This window comes from Salmo trutta, chromosome 3 (assembly GCF_901001165.1).
Source record: "Salmo trutta chromosome 3, fSalTru1.1, whole genome shotgun sequence".
NCBI lineage: Eukaryota > Metazoa > Chordata > Actinopteri > Salmoniformes > Salmonidae > Salmo > Salmo trutta.
The window spans coordinates 64,412,519-64,426,022 of NC_042959.1; the positions used below are offsets into that span (position 1 = coordinate 64,412,519).

A 13,504-nucleotide genomic window follows, 5' to 3' on the forward strand; every position below is an offset into this window, starting at 1 on the left:
GGGATACTGGTACAAGTTAGAAGGAGTAAGACAGAGAGAGACTGGGCTACTGGTACGAGTTAGAAGGAGTAAGACATAGAGAGACTGGGATACTGGTACGCGTTAGAAGGAGTAAGACAGAAAGAGACTGGGCTACTGGTACGAGTTAGAAGGAGTAAGACATAGAGAGACTGGGCTACTGGTACGAGTTAGAAGGAGTAAGACAGAGAGAGACTGGGCTACTGGTACAAGTTAGAAGGAGTAAGACAGAGAGAGACTGGGCTACTGGTACGAGTTAGAAGGAGTAAGACAGAGAGAGACTGGGCTACTGGTACGAGTTAGAAGGAGTAAGACATAGAGAGACTGGGATACTGGTACAAGTTAGAAGGAGTAAGACAGAGAGAGACTGGGCTACTGGTACGAGTTAGAAGGAGTAAGACATAGAGAGACTGGGATACTGGTATGCGTTAGAAGGAGTAAGACAGAGAGAGACTGGGATACTGGTACGAGTTAGAAGGAGTAAGACAGAGAGAGACTGGGATACTGGTACGAGTTAGAAGGAGTAAGACATAGAGAGACTGGGATACTGGTACTAGTTAGAAGGAGTAAGACAGAGAGAGACTGGGCTACTGGTACGCGTTAGAAGGAGTAAGACATAGAGAGACTGGGCTACTGGTACTAACGCGTAGAAGGAGTAAGACAGAGAGAGACTGGGATACTGGTACGAGTTAGAAGGAGTAAGACAGAGAGAGACTGGGCTACTGGTACGAGTTAGAAGGAGAAAGACATAGAGAGACTGGGCTACTGGTACTAACGCGTAGAAGGAGTAAGACAGAGAGAGTGGCTGGAGGATTTAATCCTGAGACACACTGTAATGAAGCAGTGAACCTGTCAGCCAGACAAGCAGTTAGACTGACATGTCCTCTAGGGTAGAGGGTGTTATTAAGGCTGGGACAGCTACTGTAGCTCTGACCCTGAGACCATAGGTGAGACGGCCTGAAACCAGACACAGTGTGAGAGACATACACAAAAACACACACACTCCCTACCTGGTGACAGTGAAGCCTTTTCCCAGCAGGATCAGCATCAGCAGGAACACCAGGAAACTGACAGAGAACAGTAATTTCCCTGGAGAGAGAGAGAGAGAGAGATGGCGAGAAGGAGGGAAGAAAATGAGAACCCCATAGAGAGTGAAAGAAAGGTTACTGTAAGTAGGTTATAGTATCTGAATATGTAACATCATACTAGAACTTGAAATCAGGTCACTCACTCACTCCAGTACACGCTCACACACACACTTGCAACACACACTCAAATAAGGACACACTCATCCTCTCGTACGCACTCTCTTGCACTGCATGGGTTGTGTGGGAAAGTTTCTGCATTAATCCTTTATCAGGGTGTTTCTGCATTATATCCTTTATCAGGGTGTTTCTGCATTACATCCTTTATCAGGGTGTTTCTGCATTATATCCTTTATCAGGGTGTTTCTGGATTACATCCTTTATCAGGGTGTTTCTGCATTAATCCTTTATCAGGGTGTTTCTGCATTACATCCTTTATCAGGGTGTTTCTGGATTACATCCTTTATCAGGGTGTTTCTGCATTACATCCATTATCAGGGTGTTTCTGCATTACATCCTTTATCAGGGTGTTTCTGCATTAAATCCTTTATCAGGGTGTTTCTGCATTACATCCTTTATCAGGGTGTTTCTGCATTAAATCCTTTATCAGGGTGTTTCTGCATTACATCCTTTATCAGGGTGTTTCTGCATTACATCCTTTATCAGGGTGTTTCTGCATTACATCCTTTATCAGGGTGTTTCTGCATTACATCCTTTATCAGGGTGTTTCTGCATTACATCCTTTATCAGGGTGTTTCTGGATTACATCCTTTATCAGGGTGTTTCTACATTAAATCCTTTATCAGGGTGTTTCTGCATTACATCCTTTATCAGGGTGTTTGTGACGATCATGCTCACCCATTATCTTGAGACTGCCGTTGCCCACTCCATCTCTGGCATACAGGCCCCAGTAGATACAGTGGAACAGAAGGCTGACAACTGAGGGGAGGAAGAGGGAGGAGGAGGGAGGAGAGCGAGAGAAAGAGAGAGGGATATTTCACTGTTCTGCACTGCAGAGCTGCATATAGCAGCAGCAGTCCTACCCTACACAGAGACAGGGAGCTATCTGTATGGTGCTGAAGCAGTGGTTAATATCTATGATAATCAGTAGGAGTCATTACCATGTCTGAGATGCCAACAACTGCAGTGTGTGAGTCAGATTGTGATGCTGCTGCAATCGGCCGCCTGTGGGTGTGTGCGTGTGTGTGTGTGTGTGTGTGTGTGTGTGTGTGTGTGTGTGTGTGTGTGTGTGTGTGTGTGTGTGTGTGTGTGTGTGTGTGGAGTTGTGGTCCACACTCACCTTCTACACCAGCCGCAGTCATAAACATCTTATATGTCGTATGGAGAAGCTGCCTTCCCTTCAGATTATCTAGGAGAGATAGAGAAAGATAGAGAGCGAGAGACAAATAAAGAGATATATGAAGAGGACAGAGATATGAAGAGGAGAGAGATATGAAGAGGAGAAAAGGAGAGACAGATGAAGAGGAGAGATATGAAGAGAGAGAGAGAGAGAGACAGATGAAGAGGAGAGATATGAAGAGAGAGAGAGAGAGAGAGACAGATGAAGAGGAGAGAGATATGAAGAGAGAGAGAGAGAGAGACAGATGAAGAGGAGAGAGATATGAAGAGGAGAAAAGGAGAGACAGATGAAGAGGAGAGATATGAAGAGAGAGAGAGAGAGAGACAGATGAAGAGGAGAGAGATATGAAGAGAGAGAGAGAGAGAGAGACAGATGAAGAGGAGAGAGATATGAAGAGGAGAAAAGGAGAGACAGATGAAGAGGAGAGATATGAAGTGAGAGAGAGAGAGAGACAGATGAAGAGGAGAGACAGATGAAGAGGAGAGAGATATGAAGAGGAGCGAGAGAGACATGAAAAGGAAAAGAGAGCGGTGGGTTAGAGGGGAAAGATGCAGTGACAGAGACACAAAAACAGAGATGGTAATGTAAAGAGAAGGATAGAGAATGAGAGAGAGGCGAGTGGTGTATTAGGCATTAGTATGTGCAGCAGGAGTCTGTGTGTTTGTAGACACATGGGCTGTATTATCTGAGGAGATACTCTCCATATTTTAACACTGTCACATCTGCCTTCCCTTTATCTGCCCCACTTTACTTTCCCCGGCTGGCTTCTACATGTTCAGCCCTAATGACAAGTTCCTCCACTCCTCCACCAGAGAGGGGGCCACTCTTCCCTCATTCCAGAAAGATGCCCCCATGACTCCATAATGACAAGCTCTATTCCTCTACTCTTTGTCTTCATTCCAGAAAGGCAGGCGCTTTTCACACCCCTTCTCTCCTCCCAGAAAGGACTAGCACTTAAGGCTAGTGTAATTCGGACGTTTGGCGCATTTATGCATTAATGCCAATGAGACATTTGTGTGAAGATGGGAGTTAAGAGCAGAGATCTCAGGTTAGGATTGGCTGCTAAGTGCTTTTCTGGTGTGAGGAAGACGTGATCTGATCTTGTTCCTCAGGCACTTACAGGCAAAATAACAAGAGAGGATGAAGACCAGGGAGAAGATAACCAGGAACGTGATGTCAGTTTCCAGGATCCCTGAGAATAGAGGCATGTGGTTAGGGAGAGGTAGAGAGAGGTAGAGAGAGGTAGAGAAATGGAGTGTGAAAGCAAGAGAGAGAGAGAGAGAGAGAGAGAAATGGAGAGCGAAAGTGAAAGAGAGAGAGAGAGGCAGATAGAGGGTGTGAGATGGTGATGAGAGAGGGGGAGGGAGGGAGAGGAATAGAGAGAGCGACAGAAAGAGAGAGGTCATTAGAACATCAGAATATGAGAGTAGCTTAATATTGTCATTTTCTAAACTGTCCCTTTTCCTTTTTACCCATTCCACTCATGTTAATCCATCATCATTAATTCATTCATCCATTCCTTCCTTATAATCATTTGTTCATTTTAAAATGCTTTATTGGCCGTGTTAAATAGTGTTGGACGAGCCATTAACGTTCATTCTGTAATCCTTGTCGTTCTCACCAAACTCGTCTGCAGAGAAATGCTGTGTCCAGAAAGACTGGCCATTGGTCAGCTTCATCTCATACTCCAGCTGCAAACCTTCCCCCTGAGAGACAGAGACAGAGAGGGGGAGAGAGAGAGACAGAGGAAGAGAGGGAGAGAGAGAGACAGAGACAGAGAGGGGGAGAGCGAGACAGAGGAAGAGAGGGAGAGAGAGAGACAGAGGGAGAGAGAGAGACAGAGGAAGAGAGGGAGAGAGAGAGACAGAGGAGGAGAGCGGGGAGTTAGATGGAGTGATAGTGAGCGCACAAAGAGCTCATTTCACAGAGAGGAGTTCAAAGCCTCTGGAGTTTGTGTTGTTGTGCTGTAAGTGAGAGAAAAAAACCTTTGATTTCATCTGCCAGCCAAGACTCGATCTCAGTACCTCCATCAGAAGAATGAGGAGCATGAACCGTGCACTGTCACAAAATCAATACTAGCCAGGCAGGACTGGGAGAGAGGGAGAGAGAACTAGAGAGACAGAACAGTGAGAGGAGACAGGCAGGACTGGGAGAGAAGGAGAGAGACAGAGAGCTGTGAGAAGAGACAGGGTTGGAGGGAGAGAGACATAGAGGAGTGAGAGGAGATGAAGTGACACAGAGAAAGAAGGCCAGAGTAAAGGAGAGATTCAAAGACTGGGTGAACAAGAAAGAGTAAGAATTAGAGAAAGAGGTGAAGAGAAAGACAGAGAGAGTGACAGACGCTCCAGAGAGAGTAAGAAATGAGAGAGGGTGGAAGGCGTGTATTATATTGGCAGTGTGCAGGCGAGGTAAGGCGGGGTGAGACGGGGAGAGTCCCTGGGGCCATGTGGGCCAGAGACAGATCTTTAGCTTCAGTCCTACACCATTAAGCATCATGTCCGTCAACAGCCCTCCACTTGCTGCCGTGACAACACAACACACTCTCCAGGAAACATCCGCTTCAATCCTGTCTGTCCCTCTTCACAAACACTCACTCTCTACTAACACCACAATACTGCCAGTCAGTGTGTGGATACACTGGCCCTGCCACCACACACACACATACAGATGCAGACACTTGCGACACACACTTGTGCATCCATATGCACACACATTTGCATGCAAGCACGCATACAGACCAGATCAACACTGAGTATACCAAACATTAGGAACACCTTCTTAATATTGAGTTGCACCCAATCCCCCCCTCCCCTCAATTTGTTGGGGCATGGACTCTACAAGGTGTCGAAAGCGTTCCACAGGGATGCTGGCCCATGTTGACTCCAACTGATTCCCACAGTTGTGTCAAGTTGGCTGGATGTCTTTAGGGTGGTGAACCGTTCTTGATACACACGGGAAACTGTTGAGCGTGAAAAACCTTGCACAATCAATTTCTGCCTTCTGAATGGCACACAATCCATGTCTCAATTGTCTCAAGGCTTAGAAATCCTTTAACCTGTCTCATCTGCTTCATCTACACTGATTGAAGTGGATTTAACAAGTGACATTAATAAGGGATCATAGCTTTCACCTGGATTCACCTGGTCAGTCTGTCATGGAAAGAGCAGGTGTTCTTAATGTTTTGTACACTCAGTGTATGTCAATCTGTGAGTGTATTTGTTATGTGTGTGTGTGTGCGGGGGGGGGGTTGTGTGTATACGTGTGCGGGCGGTGTGTGTCATCAGATTATCAATGTCGGTGTGCGCTAGCCATCAGTGAGAAGTGAAAGGTCAGTGCTCACCCCACACTTGCTGAGAGCGATGTACCACCATCTCTCCCTCACCGAGCGGAAACTACGACCTCCCACACAACTCAGCACCTCCTCATCTCCCTCTCCTTCCACCTTAGAGACAGAGACAGCAGAAACAGAGACAGAAGAGAGAGAGAGTTAATATATTAATAGAGAAGACGCTCACACACTCAAAAACACATTGAATCAACACATCCTAACACATTTCCAATGAGGGAGTTACACCCAGACACCTCTGTCTCACATACACATACTCCTCACACCTCAAAATAGCTAGCTCTTTTAGTTATAACTGAATAGCTAAAAACAACCACAGTCCCATAGGCAAACATACAAGACAAGCCCACATGTACAGTGCCTTCAGAAAGTGTTAATACCACTTGACTTTTTCCACATTTTGTTGTGTTACAGCCTGAATTAAAAATGGGTGAAATCTTTTTTTTTTTCTCACCCATCTTCACACAATACCCCATATGGACAAAGTGAAAACATGTTTAGACATTTCTGCAAATTTATTGAAAATTAAATACAGAAATATCACATATACATACGTTTTCACACCCGAGTCAATACTTTGTAGAAGCACCTTTCGCTGCGATTACCGCTTTGAGTCAGCTTTGCCCATATGGATTTGGGGGTTTTCTCCGATTCTTCCTTGCAGATTTTCTAAAGCTCTGTTTGGTTAGATGGGGGAGCAGCGGTGAACAGCAATCTTCAAGTCTTTCCAAAGATTTTCAATGGGATTCAAGTCTGGGCTGGGTCACTCAAGGACTTTCACATTCTTGTTCTGAAGCCATTCTAGAGTTACTTTGGCTGTATGTTTGGGGTCATTGTCCTGTTGGAACATAAATCTTTGCCCCATTTGAAGGTCGTTTGCACTCTGAAGCAGGTTCTCATCAAGGATTTGCTTGTATTTGCTTGCATTCATTGTTCCCTCTATCCTTACCAGTCTCCCAGTCCCTGCCGCTGAAAAGCATCCCCATGGCATGAGTCTGACACCACCATGCTTCACAGTAGATGTTAGACGGGTGATGAGCTGTGCCTGGTTTTCTCCAGACATAGCACTTTGCATTCAGGCCAAATAGTTACATTTTTGTCTCAGACTTTTTGTCTCATAGAATCTTTTGCCTTATGATCTCAGTCTTTCATGTGCCTTTTTGTAAACTAGAGGTGTGCTGTCATGTGCCTTTTTCTCAGGAGTGGCTTCCATCTGGCCACTCTCCCATAAACCCAGATTAGTGAAGTGCTGTAGAACCTTCAAACTCAACTCTGGACCTCAAAGCCAGTTCCAATGCATTTTTTCATTATTGCCCTTTAATCAGGGACTGATTTAGACCTGGGACACCAAGTGGGTAAAATTAATTATCAGGTAGAACAGAAAACCAGCAGGCCCCGGACCTCGTAGGGTAAGAGTTGAATACCCCTGCTGTAGAGACTGTTGTCCTTCTGGCAGGTTCTCCCATCTCAGCCAAGGAACTCTGTAGTTCTGTCAGAGTGGTCAATGGGTTTTTGGTCACCTACCTGAGGTGCCCAGTTGCTCAGTTTGGTTGGACAGCCAGCTTTAGGCAGAGTCTGGGTAGATTTCATATTTTTCCCCATTTCCCAATGATTGGAGACCACTGTGCTCTTGGAACCTTTCAACACTAGAAATAGTTTTATACTCTTCCCCAGATATATGCCTCATCACAATTCTCTCTCGGGGCTCTACGGTCACTTCCCTGGAATTCATGGAATAGTTTCTGCTCTGACATGCACTATCAACTGTGGGATCTTATACAGAAAGGTGCATTTCTAAATCATGTCCAAACTATTTTATTGGCCACAGGTGGACTCCAATCAAGTTGTAGCAACATCTCAAGTATGATCAAAGGAAACGGAATGCACCTGAACTCAGTTTGGAGTGTCATAGCAAAGGGGTGTGATATTTCATTTTTTAAAAATGTACAAAACATTTCTAAAAACATGTTTTCACTTTGTCATTATGTGGTATGTATGTATTTTTATATTTAATCAATTTAATTTTGAATTCAGGCTGTAACACAACAAAATGTGGAATAAGTAAATGGGTATGAATACTTTCTGAAGGCACTATATAAGACAGAGAGCTGTAGAGGAGGTTGTCCATGTTCTTACCACACAGCCAGACCAGGTGTAACGTGTGGTCAGGTTGATAACCTGGTTATTCTCTGGTCTCAACACCGCCTCCTTCTGGTAGCAGTCCTGGGGTCAAGAAATACGGTCAAGAATAATAAAGAAACTGTGTCATACACACATCACATTATGCACAAGTACTGGACGAACTAACCACTAACAGGTACTGGCCGAACTAACCATAGAAATAGAATGAATAGAAAGGGAATCGCCGTTCAGGTCAATGATGGCATAATCAGTGGACTGGCAGCCATTTTGAGTGCACCCATAGTCCCAGTTGGTATTAGATAGAACGTCGCAAGAAGAAAAGGACTCCCGTGGGTCTTGCCGGTCCCACGGGATTCCGGCAGGAATCAAAGTGATGTTCAAGAGTCAAGTTTGGGACAGAATGCAACAGGAGTGACAGTCCACAAGAACGGGCAGTACAGGAATAGTTATAAACAGATTTTTGGGGGGGAGGATTAGGCTCACTCTCACTCCTTGCTCCAGTTCTAGCCAGTCACTACTTTACCTCAGTTGCCAACATACGTCAGTGAATGATGAAGCCATCAAGAGAGGAATTGTAACATCTCGTTGCAGCAAAGGATCCATCACTAACAGTAAAGGCCATTTAAAGGAAAGAGCAATGTTTTAGCTAAATTTGATATATACACTACCGTTCAAAAGTTTGGGGTCACTTAGAAATGTTCTTGTTTTCCATGAAAACATACATGAAATTAGTTGCAAAATGAATAGCAAATATAGTGAAGACATTGACAAGGTAATAAATAAGGATTTTTAATTGAAATAATAATTGTGTCCTTCAAACTTTGCTTTTGACAAAGAATCCTCCATTTGCAGAAATTACAGCCTTGCAGACCTTTGGCATTCTAGCTGTCAATTTGTTGAGGTAATCTGAAAAGATTTCACCCCATGCTTCCTGAAGCCCCTCCCACAAGTTGGATTGGCTTGATGGGCAGTTCTTACCTACCATATGGTCTAGCTGCTCCCACAACAGCTCAATAGGGTTGAGATCTGGTGACTGTGCTGGCCACTCCATTATAGACAGAATACCAGCTGACTGCTTCTTCCCTAAATAGTTCTTGCATAGTTTGGATCTGTGCATTGGGTCATTGGGTCATTGTCCTGTTGAAGGAGGAAATTGGCTCCAATTAAGCGCCGTCCACAGGGTATGGCATGGCGTTGCAAAATGGAATGATAGCCTTCCTTCTTCAAGATCCCTTTTACCCTGTACAAATCTCCCACTTTACCACCACCAAAGCACTCCCAGACCCTCACATTGCCTCCACCATGCTTGACAGATGGCGTCAAGCACTCCTCCAGCATCTTTTCATTTTTTCTGCGTCTCACGAATGTTCTTCTTTGTGATCCGAACACCTCAAACTTAGATTCCTCTGTCCATAACACTTTTTTCCAATCTTCCTCTGTCCAGTGTCTGTGTTCTTTTGTCCATCTTAATCTTTAATTTTTATTGGCCAATCTGAGATATGGCTTTTTCTTTGCAACTCTGCCTAGAAGGCCAGCATTCCGGAGTCACCTCTTCACTGTTGATGTTGAGACTGGTGTTTTGCGGGTACTATTTAATGAAGCTGTCAGTTGAGGACTTGTGAGGCGTCTGTTTCTCAAACTAGACACTCTAATGTACTTGTCCTCTTGCTCAATTGTGCACCGGGGCCTCCCACTACTCTTTCTATTCTGGTTAGAGCCAGTTTGTGCTGTTCTGTGAAGGGAGTAGTACAGAGCGTTGTACGAGATCTTCAGTTTCTTGGCAATTTCTCGCATGGTATAGCCTTCAATTCTCAGAACAAGAATAGACTGATGAGTTTCAGCAGAAAATTATTTGTTTCTGGCCATTTTGAGCCTGTAATCGAACCCACAAATGCTGATGCTCCAGATACTCAACTAGTCTAAAGAAGGCCAGTTTTCTTGCTTCTTTAATCAGAACAATAGTTTTCAGCTGTGCTAACATAATTGCAAAAGGGTTTTCTAATGATCAATTAGCCTTTCAAAAAGATAAACTTGGATTAGCTAACACAACGTGCCATTGGAACACAGGAGGGATGGGTACTGATAATGAGCCTCTGTACGCCTATGTAGATATTCCATAAAAAATCTGCCGTTTCCAGCTACAATAGTCATTTACAACATTGACAATGTCTACACTGTATTTCTGATCAATTTAAAACTTCTTACGGATCAAATCCCTTTAGCGGGATCGATATGACAACAGCCAGTGAAAGTGCAGGGCGCCAAATTCAAAACAGCAAAAATCTCATCATTAAAATTCCTCAAACATACAAGTATTATACACCATTTTAAAGATAAGATTCTCATTAATCCAACCACAGTGTCCTATTTCAAAAAGGCTTTACAGCGAAAGCATAGCATTAGATTATGTTAGGACAGCACCAAGACAAGAAAAACCACACAGCCATTTTCCAAGCAAGGAGAGGCATCACAAAAACCAGAAATACAACTAAAATGAATCACTAACCTTTGATGATCTTCATCAGATGGCACTCATAGGACTTCATGTTACACAATACATTTATGTTTTGTTCGATAAAGTTCATATTTATATCCAAAAATCTTAGTTTACATTGGCGCGTTATGTTCAGTAACGTTTTGCCTCCAAAACCTCCGGTGACTTTGCAGAGCCACATCAATTTACAGAAATACTTATCAAAAACTTTGATAAAATATACAAGTGTTATGCACAGAATTAAAGATACACTTCTCCTTAATGCAACTGCTGTGTCAGATTTAAAAAAAGCTTCATGGCGAAAGCAAACTTTGCAATAATCTGAGTACAGCGCTCAGAAACCAAGACAAGCCATACTGCGGAGTCAGCAGAAGTCAGAAATAGCATTATAAATATACACTTACCTTTTGATCTTCATCAGAATGCACTCCCAGGATCCCAGTTCCACAGTAAATGTTCATTTTGCTCGATAAAGTTCATCTTTATGTCCAAATACCTCCATTTTGTTTGCGCATTAGGTTCACTATTCCAAATGCAAGGCACGCGCTTACTAAGTCCAGACGAAAAGTCAAAAAAGTTATACTACAGTTTGTAGAAACATATCAAACGATGTATAGAATCGATCTTTAGGATGTTTTTATCATAAATCTTCAATAAAATTCCAACCGGACAATTCCTTTCTCTTTAGGAATGAAGATAAACTCAGCTCGCTCCCAAGGTAGCACGCGTTACTGAGCTCGTGCCTTTTTTCAGATGCCTAGCTCCATCAGCTCTTATTCTCTCCCCATTCACTGTAGAAGCCTGAAACAACATTCTAAAGACTGTTGACATCTAGTGGAAGCCTTAGGATGTGCAATAGGACCCCACAGACACTGTATATTGGATAGGGCATCACTTGAAAAACTACAAGCCTCAGATTTCCCACTTCCTGGTTGGATTTTTCTCAGGTTTTCGCCTGCCATATGAGTTCTGTTATACTCACAGACATCATTCAAACAGTTTTAGAAACTTCAGAGTGTTTTCTATCCAAATCTACTAATAATATGCATATCCTACCTTGTTATTTTAATGGAAAAAAGGACATTTCTAAGTGATCCCAAACTTTTGAACGGTAGTGTATATTGAACTAAAATATAAACGCAACATTTAAAGTGTTGGCCCCATGTTTCACGAGCTGAAATATAAGATCCCAAAATTTTTCCATATGTACAAAAATCATATTTCTCAAATTTTGTGCACAGATTTGTTTACATCCCTGTGAGGGAGCCTTTCACCTTTGCCAAGACAATAGATCCAACTGACATGTGTGGCATATCAAGAAGCTGACTAAACAGCATGATAATTACACAGCTGCACCTTGTGCTGGGGACAATAAAAGGCCACAACACAATGCCAGAGATGTCTCAAGTTTTGAGGGAGTGTGCAATTGGCAGGCTGAGTGCAGGAATGTCCACCAGAGCTGTTGTCAGAGAATTTAATGTTAACTTGTCTACCATAAGCCGCCTCCAATGTCATTTTAGAGAATTTGGCAGTACGTCCAACCGGCCTCACAACCGCAGACCACGTGTAACCACGCTAGCCCAGGACCTCCACATCCAACTTCTTCACCTGTGGGAATGTCTGAGACCAGCCACCCAGACTGCTGATGAAACTGAAGGGTATTTCTGTCTGTAATAAAGCCCTTTTGTGGGGAAAAACAAATTCTGATTGGCTGGGCCTGGCTCCCCAGTGAGTGGGTCTGGTTTCCAAGGGGGTGGGTCTATGCACTCCCAGGTCCACCAATGGGTGCACCGCTGCCCAGTCACGTGAAATCCATACATTAGGGCCGAATAGCCTGAAGCCACAGGACTGTTTTCGAAGGCTCTATTTCTCTACGTGTGAGCATCGTGAACCGTAGGTTGGGATTTTTGACCTGGTTACATGTGCAGTGAACAACACAGCAGCTTCTTGGAATGTTTTGTTATTTCTGTATAACAAAAAAAATATACCACTAAGTTGGCTCTTTTACAATGGAGGTCAATGGGAACGAATGTTTGTTTCCCCCAATTTGTGGGTGTGGTCGAGGGGAATTCCTTCATATGATGTGAATATCTGAATATGAACTCGGCGTATGCCAGGAAGTAAAAGCAGGAAGTGTACCCTTCAATCTGTGCTATGATTTGTTGAGTAAACTCAACTGACATTACAAAAAATATTTGTCTGTTTAACATGTAGAAGTTGTTCCTTTTTAGGTTTAGAAGACTGCTAAATGCTAACTCCTGTTCGTGTAAGCTGGTTGGCATAGTTAGCATACAGAAATCAGTGGTGGTAGTCAGTCATTTTTAACTGCAATGCAGTTGGTTGGTAACAATGACATAAACATGCATTGGAGTTGACATCCATACAAGCATTACACTCAGATTTACACATATAAACAATAGCCTAAATGTAGGCAAATTTTGCTGGGGGACAATGAGGAGACTCAGGATCTTTCGCCCATGACCCTTTCCTCCACGCGTTTCCATGGCAATTCCATTGTTTTGGTCGAGTTCGATTGACCTCTTTACTGCATCTATCAGATAGAAAATTCCAAAATACCATGGAAATTATTGCATCACAATACCAGGCAGTGAGTGAGTGAGTGTACCCATGAGTTTACCAGTCAAATTGCCAGGGTTAATGCGTCCAAGCCCGTTCTATTCATTCTATTTCTATGGAACTAACTCCATATCAAGAAACAGAAATGCCTGTACACACAATGTCGCCCAGATCACAGAAGGAGCATGGTCAGGTAAAACAGAACAGATGGAAACACACATACATATATATATATACTGCTCAAAAAAATAAAGGGAACACAAACAACACAATGTAACTCCAAGTCAATCACACTTCTGTGAAATCAAACTGTCCACTTAGGAAGCAACACTGATTGACAATACATTTCACATGCTGTTGTGCAAATGGAATAGACAACAGGTGGAAATTATAGGCAATTAGCAAGACACCCCCAATAAAGGAGTGGTTCTGCAGGTGGTAACCACAGACCACTTCTCAGTTCCTATGCTTCCTGGCTGATG

At 43.4% G+C, this 13,504-nt stretch overlaps 1 protein-coding gene across 2 annotated transcripts in view; it reads right to left on the bottom strand.

Moving 5' to 3' along the window:
• LOC115183405 (transmembrane protein 145) overlaps nt 1-13,504 on the bottom strand; it is a 37,193-nt gene that overhangs the window by 8,202 nt on the left and 15,487 nt on the right. For both annotated transcript variants that reach the window (XM_029744687.1, XM_029744688.1), the window contains exons 4-10: nt 7,946-8,032; nt 5,804-5,905; nt 4,085-4,169; nt 3,584-3,655; nt 2,404-2,472; nt 1,962-2,042; nt 1,029-1,107 (exon numbers count right to left, since the gene is read on the bottom strand). In XM_029744687.1, coding sequence (XP_029600547.1) covers nt 1,029-1,107; nt 1,962-2,042; nt 2,404-2,472; nt 3,584-3,655; nt 4,085-4,169; nt 5,804-5,905; nt 7,946-8,032 — 575 coding nt within the window. The remainder of the gene's footprint in view (nt 1-1,028; nt 1,108-1,961; nt 2,043-2,403; nt 2,473-3,583; nt 3,656-4,084; nt 4,170-5,803; nt 5,906-7,945; nt 8,033-13,504) is intronic.